Source organism: Amia ocellicauda, chromosome 3, assembly GCF_036373705.1.
Source record: "Amia ocellicauda isolate fAmiCal2 chromosome 3, fAmiCal2.hap1, whole genome shotgun sequence".
NCBI classification, from domain to species: Eukaryota; Metazoa; Chordata; class Actinopteri; order Amiiformes; family Amiidae; genus Amia; species Amia ocellicauda.
In genome coordinates this window covers 27,981,207-28,000,644 of record NC_089852.1, presented here as the reverse complement: position 1 = coordinate 28,000,644, position 19,438 = coordinate 27,981,207, and the positions used below count along the sequence as shown (strand labels likewise).

At 40.5% G+C, this 19,438-nt stretch overlaps 1 protein-coding gene across 5 annotated transcripts in view; it reads right to left on the bottom strand.

The window, feature by feature from the left end:
• Window positions 1-707: 707 nt before the first annotated feature.
• Window positions 708-19,438, bottom strand: part of hoxb3a (homeobox B3a) — a 26,436-nt gene continuing 7,705 nt past the window's right edge. For 2 of the 5 annotated variants that reach the window (XM_066698806.1, XM_066698808.1), the window contains exons 2-4: window positions 10,565-10,631; window positions 4,094-4,676; window positions 708-3,053 (exon numbers count right to left, since the gene is read on the bottom strand). In XM_066698806.1, the coding sequence (XP_066554903.1) occupies window positions 2,290-3,053; window positions 4,094-4,568 (1,239 nt within the window). In that variant the 5' untranslated portion in view covers window positions 4,569-4,676; window positions 10,565-10,631 and the 3' untranslated portion in view covers window positions 708-2,289. Of the gene's footprint in view, window positions 3,054-4,093; window positions 4,677-7,746; window positions 8,554-10,564; window positions 10,632-12,837; window positions 13,327-19,438 lie in introns of those variants that run through there. The other 3 variants (XM_066698807.1, XM_066698810.1, XM_066698809.1) reach the window with 3 other exon arrangements.

Below are 19,438 nucleotides of genomic sequence, written 5' to 3'. Positions count from 1 at the left end.
GCACATCATGGCGCCTATGTGAATTAATGTGAGCCTGCACGGTCCAGAAGGCTGGTGTCCCTTCTACTCAGCCGCTCATCACCCGCTCCGGAGTTTTTAAATGATACTTTCCGCTGTTTTATAACGGTATTGATGAGGCGCGGGTGTCCTGCCTGTCAGGCTGAGTAAGAATGAAGAATTTCTTGTGGAAGGGGGAACTGCTGGCGTTGATAAAGATGTTTATCCAAATGGCTTCCCTGAATATGAAACCCCAAAATAAACAAATGAAGCGAAGCAACACAAGTCGAGACCCACCACGCACAAAAAGCACGCCGTTAAAACAGCTTGCCAACCTGTGCATTTAGTCAGTGTGATATCTTCTGCATAATATGTATGGTTTAGTAACAAGAGCATTTCTAATATTTAACTGCCTTTTGTTTAATTCTGACTCTTAACCTATACACGATCTGCAGCGGTGCTTTTTGTGTGTGTGTTGCCTTTGTTTTCCTGACAGGCCGTTTGGCTTTCTTGGGTTCAAAAACACGTGATCTGTGAAGAAGCCCCTCCGGACTGAGGAAATGCCACGAGGAGAGGCAGAGCACATGCGCAGATGAAGCCGCAGTTGTGTGTGTGAGAGAGAAAGAGAGGAGGGGGGGGAGATACTGAGTGTGTGTGGAGATGTGTGGGTAAAGCATGCTCGCTCAGTATGTAACGCTTAAAAGACCAGATAAAAAATGAATAACAGAATTTTTTATTCAAGAATTGTTCGACAGACAACTCTTAGCAAGAAAGAAAAAGTAACTACAAAGAACAAAGTCGGTTCTCAAAAGGGGGGGCAGCTATACTTCTAATTCTCGACTATGCAGTAACAGTCTGATTCCGTCCTCATGCCTCCAGTATAACTCATTACAGTATTTATATGTACAAGGGTAACATAAAACTACTAATCTTCCTAGAATACAATAACTAAAATAAATTTGCTTACAATGACATGAACACAACGTCTTTTATAACAGGTAAATACTAAAAAAGTACATTTTTCTTGATATAAATACATAATGTTGGGGGATAAATAATACAAAAAAAGAAAATATTTTAACTGGCTATAACAAATAAATATATATTTATGGATGTTCACTCGAACACACATACAGAAAGACGCCCAAAGATTGAGCTGATTTGAAGTCTTTCTTTCTTAAAATAAGTTGTTTTTCTTTTCTTTTTTTATTATTTTTTCTTTTTTTACCCATTAAAATGTAAACTCTAAGTGCAACAATGATGCCCAGGCGAGAAAGCATTAGTGAATACCTAGGTGTCTTCACCTGTGCTTAATTTCTTGGACATACATTTTGTTCAAATATACCCTGTTTTCACGTTAAGTCAAGAGAGGAGAAAATGTGGGCTTTTAGCATTAGTGTAGCCTAATGTAAGTGAACCCTACAGATAGACTGAGAAAGGACGAACTTCACAGAGCAAGGGGGGTGGGGTGCAATGGAGATGACGCATAATCCGGGTTCTCGGCTCTTAGAGTTCCGAAGACACTGTGAGTCTTGGAAATATTGCCCAGTTTGGTGGAAGTTAAAACCAAAGCCCTACTACTGGGATACCAGGCTCACTGAAGAAAGTAGGGGAGGGTGGCGGAGGGGGCGGTATTTTGTGATCATAAGAAATGCTGACAGGTACGTGTGTTAGTACAGAGGAATGGATACTGCAGAATGGGAGGGCGGTAGATTAAGGTGATGGGGTTTAAGTAAAGAGGTAATGTGAGAAAGGAAAGTCAGAGAAAACGATCCTGTGGTTTCTGAGCGGCGCTGAGGGCAGCTTCACAGAGGTGTCTTCAAAAGTATTGGAGGGCGTGACTTAAATCTCCCACTTCAGGCCAGAACAGCCAGAGCGGTTCATTTAAAAAAGAAGCAAAAACCAAAGAATAACAGGACTACCTCGTGTGTGTCGTAAAACATCTGTGCTGAGACTGAAGTGCTACACCAACCGTATGTTTATACACAGTGTCATAAGCAATGTGCTGTGCATATATATATATATATATATATATAACGTTTCGTTACACACGACTATCTTTATCTTACCCAAACATACAAACGGCTTTTTGTTATTTTACGGAGTTAAATTATAATTTTAAAAGAAAAACACTCAGAGTGTTTCTAACTTAAGCACATTGATAATAATAAAAAAAACCTATCTTCAAAATCAGCACAGAAGTTTCTGGACACAATATGAAACCACTGGATCGTTTTAGTTCAATCCCATTGCAGCGCCCCGCGTGTTAGTCTCATTTCGTTTCCAAACCTGCTACAGATGAGTTAGTTTGGGCGCTTCCTGGATTCTACCCTGAGAAGGATGGTGCGCTGAAAGGTCTGTGTATGTCGGGTGGGGGTCACAAGGTCCGTGGTGCTGACTAGACGTCATCTGCGTGGCACCGTTGTAGTCCATGTTGTTAGCCTGGTGATGCGGCAGGTGGTTGAGTCCGTACAGAGACGGGCCCGAGGCGGGCATCGAATCCACATAGTTCCCTCCGACATACACGGGGCTGCCCTGGAGATTGGGAGTCCCATAGCTGCCACCGTTACCCTGTAGCCCGTGGGGGTCGTATTCTGGCGCCGTGTTGGCATACTTCTGTTGCGAGGGGCAGCTTTTCATGGGGTTTTGGTAGGCCGTGGACATGGCATAGGCGTTCTGATGAGGCTTGTTGAAGGAGGGCGGGGAGGGCGCGTCGTAGTTACTAGTCATTGAGTGCATGGAGTTCATAAAACCGGCCGAGGACTGCATGGGGAGGGGCGGACTGCCGGTGGGAGAGGGCCCGCCCGAGGAGGAGCCCATCCCTTTCGATTTTTGATCCTTTTTGTACTTCATTCTCCGGTTCTGGAACCAAATCTTGATCTGCCTCTCGCTGAGGTTGAGCAGGTTGGCCATCTCCACTCGGCGCGGCCGGCACAGGTACCGGTTGAAGTGAAACTCCTTCTCCAGCTCCACCAGCTGCGCGCTGGTGTAGGCCGTGCGCGCTCTCTTGGAAGCAGCAGAACCCGGGGGGCTTTTCTCGCCGCTGCAGCTCTCCGCTGGGTGAAAATGAAATAAAAGATAATTACTACATACAGAAATTGAATGCATCATTTCCTAATAAACCAGGGAACAGCCACGGAAACTTAACCCCTTTATATTAGTCGTCACCACTTCATAACACTGGCGTTTATTAAGAGAGCTGCGCCCCAACACTGACCTGCTGAATGTAAATTGCATCTCTCGCCCCATAGCCAGTATGGTATCTGGAACCACTTATATAATAATTGATTGGTTTTAATAAGTACAGGGAAATCATGGGGATGTTTGGCTTGGCCGAGTGGGTCTCTCTGTCGCTGTCTGTCTGTCTGCCTGTTTGTTTGGCACAATTTGTAAATTGAGCAGGCTATTTAAATGCCACTTTACAGGTGCACAATAAATAAGACTATGTCCCATAAGAGGTGATGGATTGAAAAACAAATAAATATACAGTGTTGGTACATATTTGTTATATTTTAAACCATGACAGTATGTTTGTTTATATTTATCCATATATAATTATTTTCTAATTATCTTCAAGCCAGTAGTTTACTAAGGGCTTTGGTTTTGCATAAAACCTCAATTAGCTCATGACAGGGGGATTTAAGTGTGGAAATATGTGCCCAACACATGCATCTCCTGAACACTGAGTTGGAGCGTGTCCTCTGAACACACTGAAAGGGGGCAGCCCGGGTGTTCAGTACAGCAGTATAATCGCCCTGTGTTTGTTTATTGTTTAAAGATGACATAGGGCAGTTAGCAGTACACATCGACACTAAACTGTACTTTAAGAAATCTGTGGGTGGTTTAAAAATGTCAATGTGAGGTTTGGCTTTAGAAGACTAAAGCACAATCTTGTCAATTTTCACTCAAACAGTATTAAAGGGGGACTATTATTATTATTATTATTATTATTATTATTATTATTATTATTATTATTATTAATATTATTATTATTATTATCATTATTATTACTGTCACTATGTTTTTTTTTCTTGCAACATGTCATAATAATACAATTATAGATATTTTTTAGAAAAATACAAATGGAGGCACGCACCGTTCGCTGTACCTGTACTGGGGGAGCTGTTTTTCTGTTTCGAGGTCTGTCTCGACTCTTTCATCCAGGGGAAAATCTGCTTGGTGAGGTTGGGGTTGGGGGGCAGAGAAGAGGACTTGGAGGGGGCTGTTTTACTGCTGCTGCTGCTGCTGCTGCTGCTGCTGCCCGGCTGCTGCGCCGAGCTGCTGTTGGTGGTGCTGGCGGGGTTCTGGGGAGGGGAGACGGGAGGGGCTTGGTGATGCTCAGGTGGTAGGCTGGGGCGCATACAGCTCCCGTTGAGGTCTTTCGTTTTGGCGTGTTGGGAGGTGCTATTGCCCAGGGACTGCAGCGAGCACGCCGATCTCTGGTAGTCGCTCTCCAGGTGGGTCGAGGGCTGGTAGGCCTGCTGGGGGGCATCATAGCCGAAGCCGTTGGCCCCTTGGTACGAGTAGCCTCCGAAAAGTGTCGAGTTGTCGTAGTAGGTAGTTTTCTGCATTTCCGAATTCAGTTTCACCGGCTACCAGGGTCCTGACGACCTTCTGGAAGAACATTGGCACCAGAGGTCACGTGACAGGCTCTTTCCAACGCCCTTTTGGAAGCTGACCTGAAAGGTTATAAGAAACACATAATAACACTGAGCCGGGCACGAATCCATCTTCGGGCCTGAAAAGCCCGGTGACATCAATAGCGCTTCCACACAACGCGGCTCGCAGATGCCATTTCTGCACGGGCTGCATCCTTCTCCCTCTCTCCCTCTTTCCCTCTCTCCCTCTCAGTTTCTCACACACTCGCACTCATTCGATGAATGTAACGAATAAACACTCATCCAAAATGAAAACGTCGTCTGTGGTTTGCAAACAATTGACGTGGTTTTGTTGAGTTTTGTTTCTTTCCCTCGGCTACACTGGGGACAGTCAGACATCACTTGCTTTTGTTGTGATTTGATTTCCTGTGCCCATTGTTACACAGTCTTTTTCCCCCTCATTTTTTATATTTTTTATTTTAATAAACAATCTTACTCACAACTGAGTTTATCTTTTACTTACTGGGAATATGGAAGAATTGTATTATGGGGTTTAATAGCACTGTATTATCTGCTGCGTTTTCATTCCTATAAGCAACAAAATATAAATGTGATAAGGCATCGAAATATTCAAAATTACCCCATATTACAGACAAGATTTATGAGCACTAGAACACCTTTTAGCGTCAGAAAATAATACATAATAATGTATCCTACTGCGATTACATTTTTAAAGGGAAGATATAACGAATGCATTTATTATTATTTGAATATATCCGTTTCGAACGAACAACATGTTTGAACCAAATAAAAATAAAATTATGAAATATACTCATATGTATTTTAATACACACACCAGGGGAGGGAACAAACACACGTTAGTTCATGAAATAAATAATATTGGAGATGATGTGAACAATAGGGGTCGTTTAAGAACTGCCTAAATCAATGCACATTTAACCTTGAGGCATTTCTTGGGGTGGATTTTCTCGGGTTACAGACTGATGTATTTGGGAAACATTACAAAACCTGAAAAACCTGCACTTTAGACTATTCTCCCGGGTTTTGTTTGGGAGTCCGGAGAAAGACAGGACTGAGAACAGACTGGGCCGGACTGGGGTTGATGCATGAGGGGCAGGCAAGTGGGAGAGACGCTGGCTCCGGACCTCGAGGCTTCCCAGCACGGCGGTGAACGAGCGGCGAGTGCAGCTCTGAGTCCCACTACCACAGCACCTGGTATTCATTGCTGCACAATATGCACTGGCTGGGCTTGAACATAAAGTTTTAAATTGACACTGTGGCCCTGTGGGATGTAAGTCTAAACAGCTGGGATATCCCCACCCCCCCATACACACACCCCTTTTGTTGAAAAGATACAAAAACACAATTACAACTGCCCTCCTCTACCAGGGAAAACTACCGGTTTATTATTATTATTATTATTATTATTATTATTATTATTATTAGTAGTAGTAGTAGTAGTAGTAGTAGTAGTAGTAGTAGTAGTAGTATCCCACGGGCTACCAGAAGACCACGTTTTATTTATTGATTGTTTGTTTTTGCAATGCAACAACAACAACAACAACAACAATAGTTATGGTTATAACAAAATACAAAAAGGACTATGAGCTAGTTAAATAAATATTATAACTACTGCTTTAAATGGTCTGCATTTTGAGATATCAGACCATTTTACTGAGATTTTGCCTTAATACGTTTAATTTGAATCTTGTTAAAAAACAAATACCACAGATTACTTTTGTCCACTCGATTTAAAAATATAAAATTAAGCTCCTGAATAGGCCATAAACTAGTAATACATGTACCAGAAAACAATATTTCCTTTAAAATGTGTTCCCTCTACACCATTACCATCAATTCACAGTAAATAAAACTAACACACTGCATTGGACTACACAAAATAGATATTAGGTTGTATTCAAGATTAATTAAATTTTAACAAAAGAAGAATAAGAAAAATAAGAAAAATAAAACAGTGACGAATGGCTATGGTGGACTTTTCCTCACATCTAATTAAAAGATAAAAAAATATATCAAAATGCTACAGTAAAAATAAGAGTTGTCGTAAATGTCCAATGTGCAGTAAAGCAAAGAGGAAAAAGAAGAAACCCAGGGCTTTGTGTGTTTGAGAAAATCTGAGCTACAGCTTTTGTGCATCAACTCTCAACACGTCACAAATGTCGGGTCATTTATCTTTCCTGTAGACGGCCGGAATCCTAATTATTTACTCCAAGGAATTGTTTGAAAAATCACAGCAGGAATAATAAATATTAAATTATATCGTATTGCAATTAAGCAGGACACGGGCTTTCCCGGGCTGCCTGTACAGTAAGACAATAACAAAGTTTCTCTAGAAATTCTTTTAACACGATTATGGAGCTGTACGGCATTAGAAGAGGACAGCTCGCAAACAAACCATCAGTTCACGCTGAAATAATAAAAAAAGACCTCTGACTTAGACTCCTTCGTTTCAATTGTTACATGATTTATTTCAATTATAGGCTAATAAATCTAAAAAAATAATAAACATAAATAAATACATAATTGTGTGATCTATTTAAACAGGCTGGAAACCGATAACTCCATATTGGAATGGTTTTAGTGCGATGAAATCTGGAAGATTGCATTCTATATTTTATTCTCTTGAAATGGTGACTATGCTCTGTGTTTACGAAATAAAAAACGATACACAGTTATGGTACATAATCGAAAAGAATCACCCACGACAGGAATATGAAACGGTGTGTATTTAAGTCAAATAAATCAAATATATATAAAGGGAGCTGAGGACGGGAAGTGAAGCGGAATCCAAAAGAAATCATGGATAGAGCGCTATACTTCTGTGTTGAATGAACGTGCAGGCTTGGTTGATGTGAGGCAAGAAGAAGAGGGAGAAGAATAAGAAAAAACTTCAAAAAAATATTCCCCCGTTGCTGTGCAAATAAATATTAGAGTAAAATCGGAGCACTCGGATAGAGATGCAAAGAAAGAGAATAGGAGTCGCGGCGTGGAAGGAAGCTTTAAGCTTTGTGAACTCTTCTTGAACCGAGATTGGAGTCATATGGTCATAAATCACTGAGACATATTCTCCGCCATTCACAAACTGATCGCCTATTTGAGTCCAGCTTACCTTAGCCTCTGACGAGGAAAGCACGGGCAGGCATAATATATTTTCACATCCAGCTCCACGGCAATCAATAAGCCAGAGTTCTTCCCTGCTTTTAAAATTCGTAAGGAAAATAGGAAAAACACAGTCCCCACGAAGGCTGCGTCCACCACAGCGGTATTGCTGTCGAGAATCGCTCCGTTTGGAAAGGCGAGATGGTTTAGCATCAGAGATCTGTAGCAGGCTCGGGGCTGCGAATGGACACGCTGCGAGGTTCTGGCTGCCCTGTCGACTGGTACGCCCTGCTCAATGATAACAATGGCATCAGATTTTTCCCCCTTCTTTCAAAGCGCAAAGCTAAACATCATAATCCCAATCAGAACCTCGGCTCGCTGAGAACATTTCCCGATGATTTTCTATCATTTTGTGGTAGTGGTGGCGGTGGCGGTGGCGGTGCGGTGGTGTTATAAATACAGGGCCTTTGCAGCTATTTAAAAATAAAGGGTCTGCTTTGGAGTGCCGGGCTGGAGTGTTAATCCCTATCAAACACAGCGTCACTAGTGAAAAATTATGCTAATTACAGACGTGGTGGACACAGGCCTACCGTGAGGATGGCAAGCCTGTTTCTTGTCTTTATTTTACGTGTTTCACAGTTAGGTGTATATCTATGTTAATACTGTTTAGTAGAGTGCAAAGCTTTGCGTTTCCCCTCTCTTGTGTATATTGCATTACCGAAAGCATTTTGGTACATTGCAGGGCTCCCACATGACTCGTTGCAGAAGCAGTGTGTTATCTGTAATGTTTATGTTTCAAAATCTCTGTCTTTTACCCCCCCCCAATTCTCCCACCCGCCCTCCCACACACACACATTTATGTATGTATGTATGTATGTATGTATATATATATATATATATATATATATATATATAATGCGTGATTTGAGAGAAAACGTTTTTTTAGGGAAGCAAACTATGATCGGACTGCGAGAGAAAAGGAAGGGGGGGTGTAAAGAAAACAGTTAAAGAAAAAGAGAAAAGTAGTCTGTGATATTTAACAGCTCTGGACAAGTCAGGACAGCAGACACTCTTTCTAAAACTTTGATAGCGAGACTGTGCTAAAATGTTTTTCCAGTGTCTTGGTGTTTTTTAGTGTGTGTGTGTGTGAGGGGGGGGGGGTAGTGAGTTTTGACACCCAAGGGACATAAGAGGTAAATCTGCATTTCAAAAAGGAGAAGAGCAAAATATAGAAGAACTCACCACAGCATGGCAAAAGAAAATACCAAGGTGTTTGGAGGATTGTTTTCTCTCCTGTTCTGTGTCTGTGTCTCTCTCTCCCTCTCTCACAGCCTCTCTCTCTCTCTCTCTCTCCCTCTCTCTCCTTTATTATTCAGGACCCTACCCCTGTCGTTTATGGCTACACAAGATTTATGACTTCTAGCACACATAGCAGCTGTAAACAGCAACTTTAAAAAGATGCATTTCGTGTAGGTACTTCAATAGAAGAGGTCTCGAACGGCGTGGGAGGAAGGCTAGAGAAAAAATTTAGGTGTATGCAACTTTTTTCTTTGCAGTATTGTTTGAGATTTTGCAACTGTTGCTAAAAGGACTGGGACTTTTACCCAGAAAAAAAAAACTCTTTTTGATCTTTTTTCCTTCTTATGCATCTTTTTAAAGAAACAAACAAAGCACAGAAATGTGGTAGAAATTGAGTGGGTTTGCGTGCAACTCCTCCGACAAGACTTGTAAGAGTACACCGGGCTCACACGGGTTTGGATTAACACAGACGCCAGTGCCTGTCCAAAGACTGCAGAAGACCAAAGGCTCGGTCCATTTAACCAGCTCACGACAGAAGCCGTTGTTCTCTGGTTCTGGATGAGTCGGAACAGGATGTTTTAAGGTGCTTTTCACATTGTGGATTTGAGAGCTAACAGAGTGACAAGGTGCTGCAAAAATGCATTGTTGGGATATAACATTATAGCCACACAACAAAAGACTGACTCGACGATGTGTGGCAGCTCAGTTTGACTAATCATCGTTAAATTTACCTGATGACTGATTGATTTATTTATTTATGGGTAAAGATAACCGGTATTACAAATAGCGTTTCACCAATAAAAATATGTATCGTAATAGAGATGATACATATTCGTGTGTTGAATGAACATGTAATGTGGTAAACTGTAACATGGTATATATTGGGTGTGTGTGTTAAGGTGTGTAAGTGTGGTTAAATAAATAATTGATAAATCTATATAGTGTAATCATAATGGCGTATTGAGCCTGTACTTAAGAATGCCCTACAGAGAATGACTTTAGTAATCTACACAATTGCATTGCCTTGCTCGTGTGTTTATATATGATAAGCTATACATGGAACAGTGTTTTATGTTAAACACAATCAAAGGAATAATACTTTGGAAACACACGTCGATCTTGTAATCTTCAATTTCCTCACCACAGATATGAATAACGAGATATAAATACAAAAAGGAAAATCTCTGAGAATGGGATGCACCTGATTTCTGAAAGCTGAAGTATAGTCTCCCGACAGCTCTTTGAAACTAATGTGTTACAACTAGCTTGCACATTAATATACTTATAAACTAACATTATTTTAAAAATATGACTAATTATACACATTTCCTACAATTATAAAATCCAAAAATATGAAAATAAAAACGAAGAATTGTTTTTTATACATGATTTAAATACAAAACAAAGTCTCACACTTTTCAACATATTTTACATTTTATTCAAGTAACTATGTATACATAATATAAAAATGCTTTCTTTAAAAAACAAAAAATGTAGATTCATTATTATTTAAATGTATGTTAACTTACCGTACTTATGTTGTTTGTCAGCGCAGGATTTTAAACAAGAATAAGGTGTCTCGGTGGAGGGTTGAAACTAGAAAAGAAAAAAAATGACAAAGATTCGATCAAAGAGGTCGCCGGCAATCGAATGTGGAACAGGCGACCTGTGGGAGAAAATCGAACCGAAATTGTATAAGAGAGATTGCAATGGTGACACATCGTTAACCCAAATTATTCTCCGAATTACAGAAATAACTGTTAGGCGATCGAAAATGATCTTAATGCATCTTGGAGGCCTTTTCATTTGCTCACAATGGCATTAAACTATTTGATTTTGTGACAATCGTGTGGATGTTCCTGTGTTTTATATATGTTAGTATTGTGTTTGCAATGTATAATCCGTTAATTAAATGATGATATTGCTGATTTTAATGTGTTTGGGGATAAACATATTCTGCAAATAAAAGCAAAACGTGTTGATGCATTTTCTTGCAGTTTATTGATATAATTCTGGGTTTAGTGTCCGTTTAGAGTCAGATCTGGATATCCATTAATTGAACTATAATTCTTCAAACATATATATATAATTGTCTGAAGAACTTATATTAACGTATTTGTTTTTCCACGTGCTAAAAATAATCTATAAAAAAAACAATGATATGCAGTTACAGCTTAAAGAAACAACATGTGTAAAATAATCAGTAATCTCTGCTTTTGTAACTCCTGTTCGTACACTCCAAGGGCCCAACATAATCACAGTAGTAGTAGTAGTAGTAGTAATAATAATAATAATAATAATAATAATAATAATAATAATAATAATAATAATAATAACGAAATTTGAGTGATTGATAATGAAAATGTAACACTGAGATCAGAAATGAGAAAAAAATATCAAACGAATTAACACGAAAGAAAACCAAAGAGCAGAAGCTGAACGAGTTAGTCTTTTTAAGAACACACGAAATACAACGAAAACATTTAAACATTTAAACATTTCAGCTGAACTACATAGCTTTGGAACTTAGAAAAAATCGAACACATATCCATGTATATATATATATATATATATATATATATATATATATATATATATGAACACACACATATATATATAAGTGCATAAAGAGACAGAGACAGAGAGAGATACTCAGTGAAAGAGTGTATATGTCCAAATGAAATCTCATGTCCTCCGTGGTTTGCATAGCAGCTCTTATTAAAGTAAAATAAAAATGTTCAGCGCACTCCCTCGCTCCGCTTCTGACAGCAACCCAAACACATAAATCAACCCGAGGATTCCCTGACCTCCCCGGTATTGCGGCCTATAACGCTATAAAGTTATTTATTGCATCCACACACACGCGTTCGCTCACACGCCGCCTTGGATCCCCTCCATTCCCGAGGTTTTTAAAGCCCTGCAGTTTTGGTTTCCAGCTCTCCGTAGATTTTAAGAAACGATAGTATGCAAACGACTTTTAGACGTGCCTGACGCAATAAGTTACCTATAAAGTGCCCGTTCCGCCCGGGCTCCAGCCGCACACCGCCGAACAAAGGCTGGGATGTGTTGTAGAAGACCGGCCAGCGAATTTCACAGAAAAGGCAAGAAAGCCATCTCAGATCTTCCACAGCAATCGATACAAAGAGCATGATGCATCTCACAAAACGACATAGCCTCTACCTATATGATAACATATATGGAATATTATAATTGAACTAAATAATAATATTCCGAAGTCTTTTTTTCCACAAGGGTACAACAAAAGGCTCATGCATAATGTATGTTTTATAAAATGCAGAGAGTGATGAATCACGGCACAATAGATATCTGATCATTATTTCTTCAAAATTTCGTTTTCCTGCCATATTTAAAGTGAAGCCCGTGTGATAACCAAATAAATAAAACAGCCCTACAGACAAAAACGAAACTGTTTCACTCCAACTTTTTGTGCCAAGTTTCCCGTTATCTCACACCAGCCAGTACCACGCACCCTATCTATAGCACAGCCTGTACAAGCACAGCAAAAAAACACATCAGTGTTTATATATCAATCCTTTCCGCCATCAGTTTACCATTGCAAACTTGGCACCGTGAAACCTGCTCAACAGAAGCACGAACTGAGCTAAAATAATAATCAAACAAGCAAGCAAAGAAACACATTAATAAACAAAGACCTGCGTAAACAAATAAGTACAAAATGAATACAAGAATAAACAGAGAATCACGCCGTTTGTCGTGTCTTCTTTTGACAGATTAGAGCTCTTTCTCCAAATGACCTTTGCGTGGAAGAGTAATAACTCACCAGATTAATGATCAATCAACGGAAGTACTGTTGAATTGCCTCCAAATATATATAAATATATATATAAATCCAGGACTGCTATCCCAGGCTTTCAAAGAACCCGCATAGTGTCGTCCATAAAGCAGCGGTCTCCGAAATCCTGGCCTCATCACATTAGTTGTATTATTACCAGGGAGTTAATAGCACAGTTAGTGAGTGGGTGAACACAGCCCGTAGACAAGGCCTCTTCCAGCTAAATGCCAAAATAATGTCTCGAATTATGCGCTCACGTGACCCGCATACGTCAACATGCGCTCGTTTTAAAGGGAATTCTGCAATGGAAGACTTTACTGATGAGTCGAGCTTTTAAAAAACAAAAGCAAGAAAGCAAAACAGCAAAACATCCACAACAACAACAACAACAAAAGAAACTTCGAGAGTTTGAAGGTTGTCCTGGAGTATCTGGCTTTTGTTTTCCCATCTTTCTTTTTTCCTTTCTTTTTTATGACTTTAGTTATCTCACCCCCCCCCCAGCCTCCCAAAAAGAAAAAAAGTAATTATTTTTCCATCTCTTTGCAAAGGTATGTTTTCATCCGAAATCACTAGTCCGTTGCTTGGAAAGGAAACGAGATCAACTGGTTGACATCCACGTGGAGATATTCGTTTTTTTGTTTAGTGGTATACTGTTTAAAAACGGCAAAAAAAGTCAAACTACATTCTTTTATATATGCATTTGCTGCGCCTGATAAATTAAACCCATGCACTTCGGAGGGACAAGAGAGAGCAGAGGAGAAGGGATGTAGAGAGACAGAGACAGACAGATATGCGAAGTCGCTAGAATCGCTCAGTGATAACACGGGTTCTTCACTCCCCACTGGAGAGAGTGGAGCGGGGGGCTTGGTTTACTCCCACGCAGAATCTCCTTCTACTAAAGATCCCTGGATTACAATTAAACTCCTCATTCCAGGCCTTCTGCTTTCATGAGCGCACGACCAGCATCGATCTGGAGAGACGAATACCAGCGGTCAGTGAGCCCAATAAGCGCTGCACTGATTGACCTTAATATTAAACAGGTCTAATAGGTATGGGAGCAGATCCTACTATATATATGCATACATATAGTATTTGGCTTTATGCATAAACGCATCTGGTATATGCAGTTCACGCTTCTTTCTCTTACAGGGAACAAATTGAACAATTTAAATCCGATCTCCTTCCAGAAGAATTGCACAGGACTACACGCCAGGATAAATTGCATTATGACGTTGTGATACAAACTGGTGACATGCATAAACAAACATCTGCTTCTTCGTAAACACAACCAGTGAGGATAATATTGTTAATAGATACCGGATTTGTGGGGAAGAGTGGGGAGAAATTCTGCTTTCTCACATGCTTTGCTATGGATCAGTGATCCATCAGTACAGTAAAAAAAAAAATTAAAAAAAAAATGAGGCTCTTTGATCTCTCAGGCTCATCTCAGAGCAAAAGCCTAGTGCTCGCAAGAATTCCCATGTCAGGACCTTCTCTGGAGAGCAAAGTTAATTTTTAATTAGAGGGGGTCCTCAGTGGTAATCTTTAACACGGAGTCAATGCAGGAAAGCGAGATACAAAGGCCTGGTGGGACCGAGGAGCTTCTGGGGTCAACCTGCCCCTCTGCTCCAGGGAACAAGAAAGTGCCAACAGCACAAAATATGATCTGAGAAAGAAATCCTGAAGTTGCATTTTCAGACTGGGGTTGCGTGCAGCTAATGGAGATTTACAAGCGAGGTATGAGCTTTGAAAATGAGTTTCAAAGTTATTAGCAGTACATGTTGCTAACAAATAATATTCTAAACACCAGTCTAATCTAAGCGTTTTTACAAATATATATGTATCTATCTATATATCTCTCTATCTATCATTCTATCTATCTACCTACATATCTATCTATCTGCAGCTCCTGACGAGCAGGGAGGTGTAACCAATATATATATCAGTAATATAGAGAAACACAGCAGAAATCAACAACTGCCATCTCCGCCTCAGTAATACACAGAGAACAATTCACAGCAGTTATTCTTCACTTTTGACTGCGTGTTGGTGATTTATGATAAAATCAATTAAATTACAGCACTTAAGGTCTCGTGGTTTCTTCTCATCTCGAATTCCACGGCGCAGAAACCGCCGGGTCAGAATTTCCATTTTTTGCTGGGGGCTACCAAAACTGATTCGAAGGGCTGAGGGAAATTTAATGCAAAGCAATTTTCTGCTAAAACAAGGCGGCTGGGCAGCAGGGCGAAGCTATGTGACAATTTGCTAGCCTGGGGAGAAGGAAGGCAATTTGTAAAACTTTCTTTCAACCAAGTGCGTGGGACTTGGGAGCAGTACTGCCCCCGCCACACAGACGCTGCCAGCGGCAGGACAGTGACCGGCGCACAGCTCGGTCGTGTCGCTGTTACATATTTAATGACTTCCCGACCCTACCCCTGAGTGTGCAGGCAAGCGCAGGGAATCACATCTGTATATGTACAGCTACTACAACTACCATTTACACGTGTGGAGAAGAGCACCTCTTTACTGGGAGACACGGGAATCTATTCTAGAGTGCAGCCAGAGCTAAGCAGAATTCCTTAAAGTTACAGGGACCGATTTTGACCCTTCAATAAAGCTAATGTATTCCGTGGGTTTGTCAGACGCTGGTGGTTCTGGTTTAACAGACCCAAGCAATGCCCCACCATACGGATTGCATTTGAGATTGGTTTGGGGCTTTCGTTGAAGAAAAAAACGTGCTAAATTGGGAGCAGCTAAGAGTAAACAATCCCATTCAGGGTCATAAATCATGTTCACATACATCTTCTCTTTACACCTAACCTTCAAGATCCGTTCACAGTCCTTTTGAATGTCTCCCAAGTGTTAACCCCTTAAGAAATGTACCTTCGAGTCCACAGAGACAGACCCGGGTTTCTTAAGAGGTGCCGAAGATTTCGCACTGAGGAAACTTTTTTTGTTCTTGGTGTTATTTTAACGGGCAATAAGACAAAGAGGGAGAGAGTCAGAGGGAGAAGAAATGAGAGGCAGGAGGGAGAGGAAAAGGGGAAGCAGGCACAAATTGGGGAGAGAAAAAAGAGACAGAGGGGGGGGGGAGAGAGAGAGAGAGACAGAGAGAGAGAGAGGGGGGGAGAGGGAGAGAGAGAGAGATGGGCCGCCCTTTATCCTCCCAGTTACCTATTTGGACGCATCTGTCTTAATCTGTTTGGTAGACAAAAAGTCTGCTATAGCTTGTGCAGACCTAAAGCTGTGTCTTGCATAGGTCAAACAACGGGTAATTAATTATATGTGCTACCGCTGGAATCCATACTCGGCGTGGCGAAGCGGCATTGAGTCCAGACAGCCTCAGTCCTGAAAGCCTTACCTGCCTCCCAGCTGCCCTCGGGGCGTCCAGCGACAGGGCTGGCCAGGCATTTGCAGCATCTGTTAGAGATACCGAGACTTAAAAAAAAATCGCCTCATACCAAAAATAAATAAATAAATACAAATGTTGGAAACCGCTGGATTTTGCCAAAGATGCTGGAGGGATTCCGGAGCGCTGCCCCCTCATTCGCCTGGCTGCACTAAAGAGACAGAGGGAAGGCCGGATAGCTCACAAAAGTCGTGCCCGGCCGATGCACAGCGCACATGGAGGGGGACTCCAAGCCGCACCGCCACTTTCTGCCACGCTTTTCCTCGCTTTTAGCTCGACGAGCTCAAGGATCGCTGGATCACCCCGCTCCTCCCCTCTGCTGCTCTCTCGGGTCATGAAGGCTGGAGAGGCGGACGAGGGCACCGACACCGGCGGGAGGCGCAGGGTCTAGTGGAAGGCTGTACTCCTCCAGCCTGACAGGGATGTGCGGAGGTCTGGCACTGCACGCCGATACACAGGCCATATGGCCACCGCAACTCGGGGCACTGCAGGGACTGGATGGCCAGCCTCATTCCGACAGAGGCTTCTTCGTCTTTTTCTTCGTATTATTTTTCCCTGTTTCTCTCTGCCTCCCTCTCGAGTGGCTATTAATATTTAACGATAGCAAATGCATAATTAAACAGGGAAACGCACGTCCAGTAATAAACAGACAAAGCAAACATCTGTTGATCAACACCAGCTATCTGCATACCGAGATCAACGGGTACTGCGTAGTTACAAATAATGCAGAAGCACCTTGACAAAAAACAACACAAAAAGGCTGGTCTTCTGGGTGCACATGTGAAAGCAGATATAATAATAATAATAATAATAATAATAATAATAATAATAATAATAATAATAATAATAATAATAATAAGAATGAATTGTATTATTAATATGAATATATTATTAATATTATTATTAAGATGTTGAATTATTATTATTACTATTAGTAGTAGTGGTAGTATTGGTATTATTATTAACCATAATAATAATACGTTTTTAAATAGTATTATTAATAGTTGTACTTGTATAAATTAATATGATTCGCTTTCACACTCTCATTATATTAATATCTCCTGTTTCTTTATAATTATCGTTAATTTCCTTGGTTGGCAAACATGCGTATTAATTATGGGATTATGGAAGTTTCAACGCATGATTTTGTTATATATATATATATATATATATATATATATATATAAGCACAGCCCATATGCAATGTAACTTTATATAGGTATAATCGTTTCAGTTATTTCAGTTCCCGCTTCAGCGCTGGGAGGCTCAAGGCCGGCTCTCTGTCGTCTGTCTTTTGTTAATTTTTAACCTGAAAAACGAATCTCAGCCTTCTCTTATCTCACTCCAGCATGCGATCGGGCGAGGTGAAATATACCCGCACTGCTCCTGTGTGCGGTTTCGCCGGTAATCTTTCATGGGTTTTGAATAGCCGGCCATGTAGACCATTATAAATTAGCACGAGCCTGGATATTGATTTATTCCCAAACGTGTGATCACTTCAGCATTATAAAGGCAGGAAAAGACCTGGAAAAACCTAACATCCCCTGCGAGCAAATTAAACATCTGGCTAATAATAATAATAATAATAATAATAATAATAATAATAATAATAATAATAATAATAATAATACGGATTATAAGTCTTGAAAACGGGGTTGCTTTATCACCACTTTAGTGACATTGGAGCGGTGTGTGTGGCTGACGCTGAATATGTTGGGTAGAACAGTAGCGAGAGGATCCGGGTCTGATTCCTGGAAGCCCCTTCCTCCTGTTCCACTTCTTAAAATAACGACGTTATAGAAGTGTATTTGAAGCACAATTTGTCCAGATCGTTTGCAACTGCGAAACCTTATACTTTTCTGTGTGGAGATTGTAATATATTTTGAAATTAACATATATTTTGGTTTCTTTTATTTTCATAGCACTGTTTTTCATTCTAGAAATATATAATTTAATTAAAGTATTTACTATATAAAATCGTTTATATATATATGTGTGTGTGTGTGTATGTGTGTGTGTGTGTGTGTGTGTGTGTGTGTGTATGAAAAAGAACCAATCAGCCAATCATACCAGGATATATCAATGCTTTCCTTGTCCCTTTAAAGCTATTATTAGTAGTAGAATTATTACTATAAGTTATATTATATTCTCGGGTGACAGATTTGGAGCAGGCAGACCAAACGCCGTAGCATTTGTTTTAGCATTTTCGATATGAATTTAAATCCCTGCAAAACTCGGGTGCCATTTTTTCTGCAAGCGAAAGCTCGCTATTAGATTTTAATTTCTGTCAGTAGTGCTGAGCTGCCAATTCTTTTGCACCAACGATATATTAAGACTGTAATATCCCTTTGCATGAATTTACCTATACATTTATTTTTTTTTCCTATAACTGTTCTGCGCTGTTGTATTCGAAGCCGGGCTTGTATCGTTACAACGAAGGCTGCCTTTTCTGTACCCATGCCTCCGTCTTATTTTAAGTATTAAAATGTTTACACGTGGAAGCAAACCAACAAAGAAACAGACCAGGGAAAGCAATGCAACATGCACATGGATTAGTAAAAAAGGGATTCAATCGAAAGAGATTTTCTGTGTGGTACAATGCAGCCGCTCGGGCTGAAGACATTCCCACTGCATTTGCTTCGGAGCAAGCATTCCCCGAGTGACTCAGACTAAAGTAACAGAAGATGGTATATCTGGGCCTATGATTTCTTTCATTCTATCTTTCGTTATTTATTCATTTATTCGTTACTTTTTGTATTTTTTTTAGAATTGCATTATTACCCGGTTAATTAGATTGATTCGCAGACAGGCTGGGAGAGGGAGAATCGAAATGATTCCTGTGCTTTCTCTCCCCTGTGTCAGAGCTGCCCAGGCAGCCGTGTCTGCCTTCGAAATCGAAACGAATTAAATATGGCCGCTTGAAATGAAGCGTCTTCCGAATCCCCCCCACCCCCCTCATCACGCACTGTATACAGGATTATGTTGCACAACAAAAGACACATGAAGAATTCAACAACATTAAATAAATAAATACATGCGCACACACACACACACACACACGAATTGAAGGACAGCATATTTCTTTGCAAGGAAGATTCCAGTGAACTCAGCCGGGTCGGGAGCACTATGCAAAGCTACAATTGGGGTCTGAGAGCCGACTGGTTTGCTGGACAACAACAT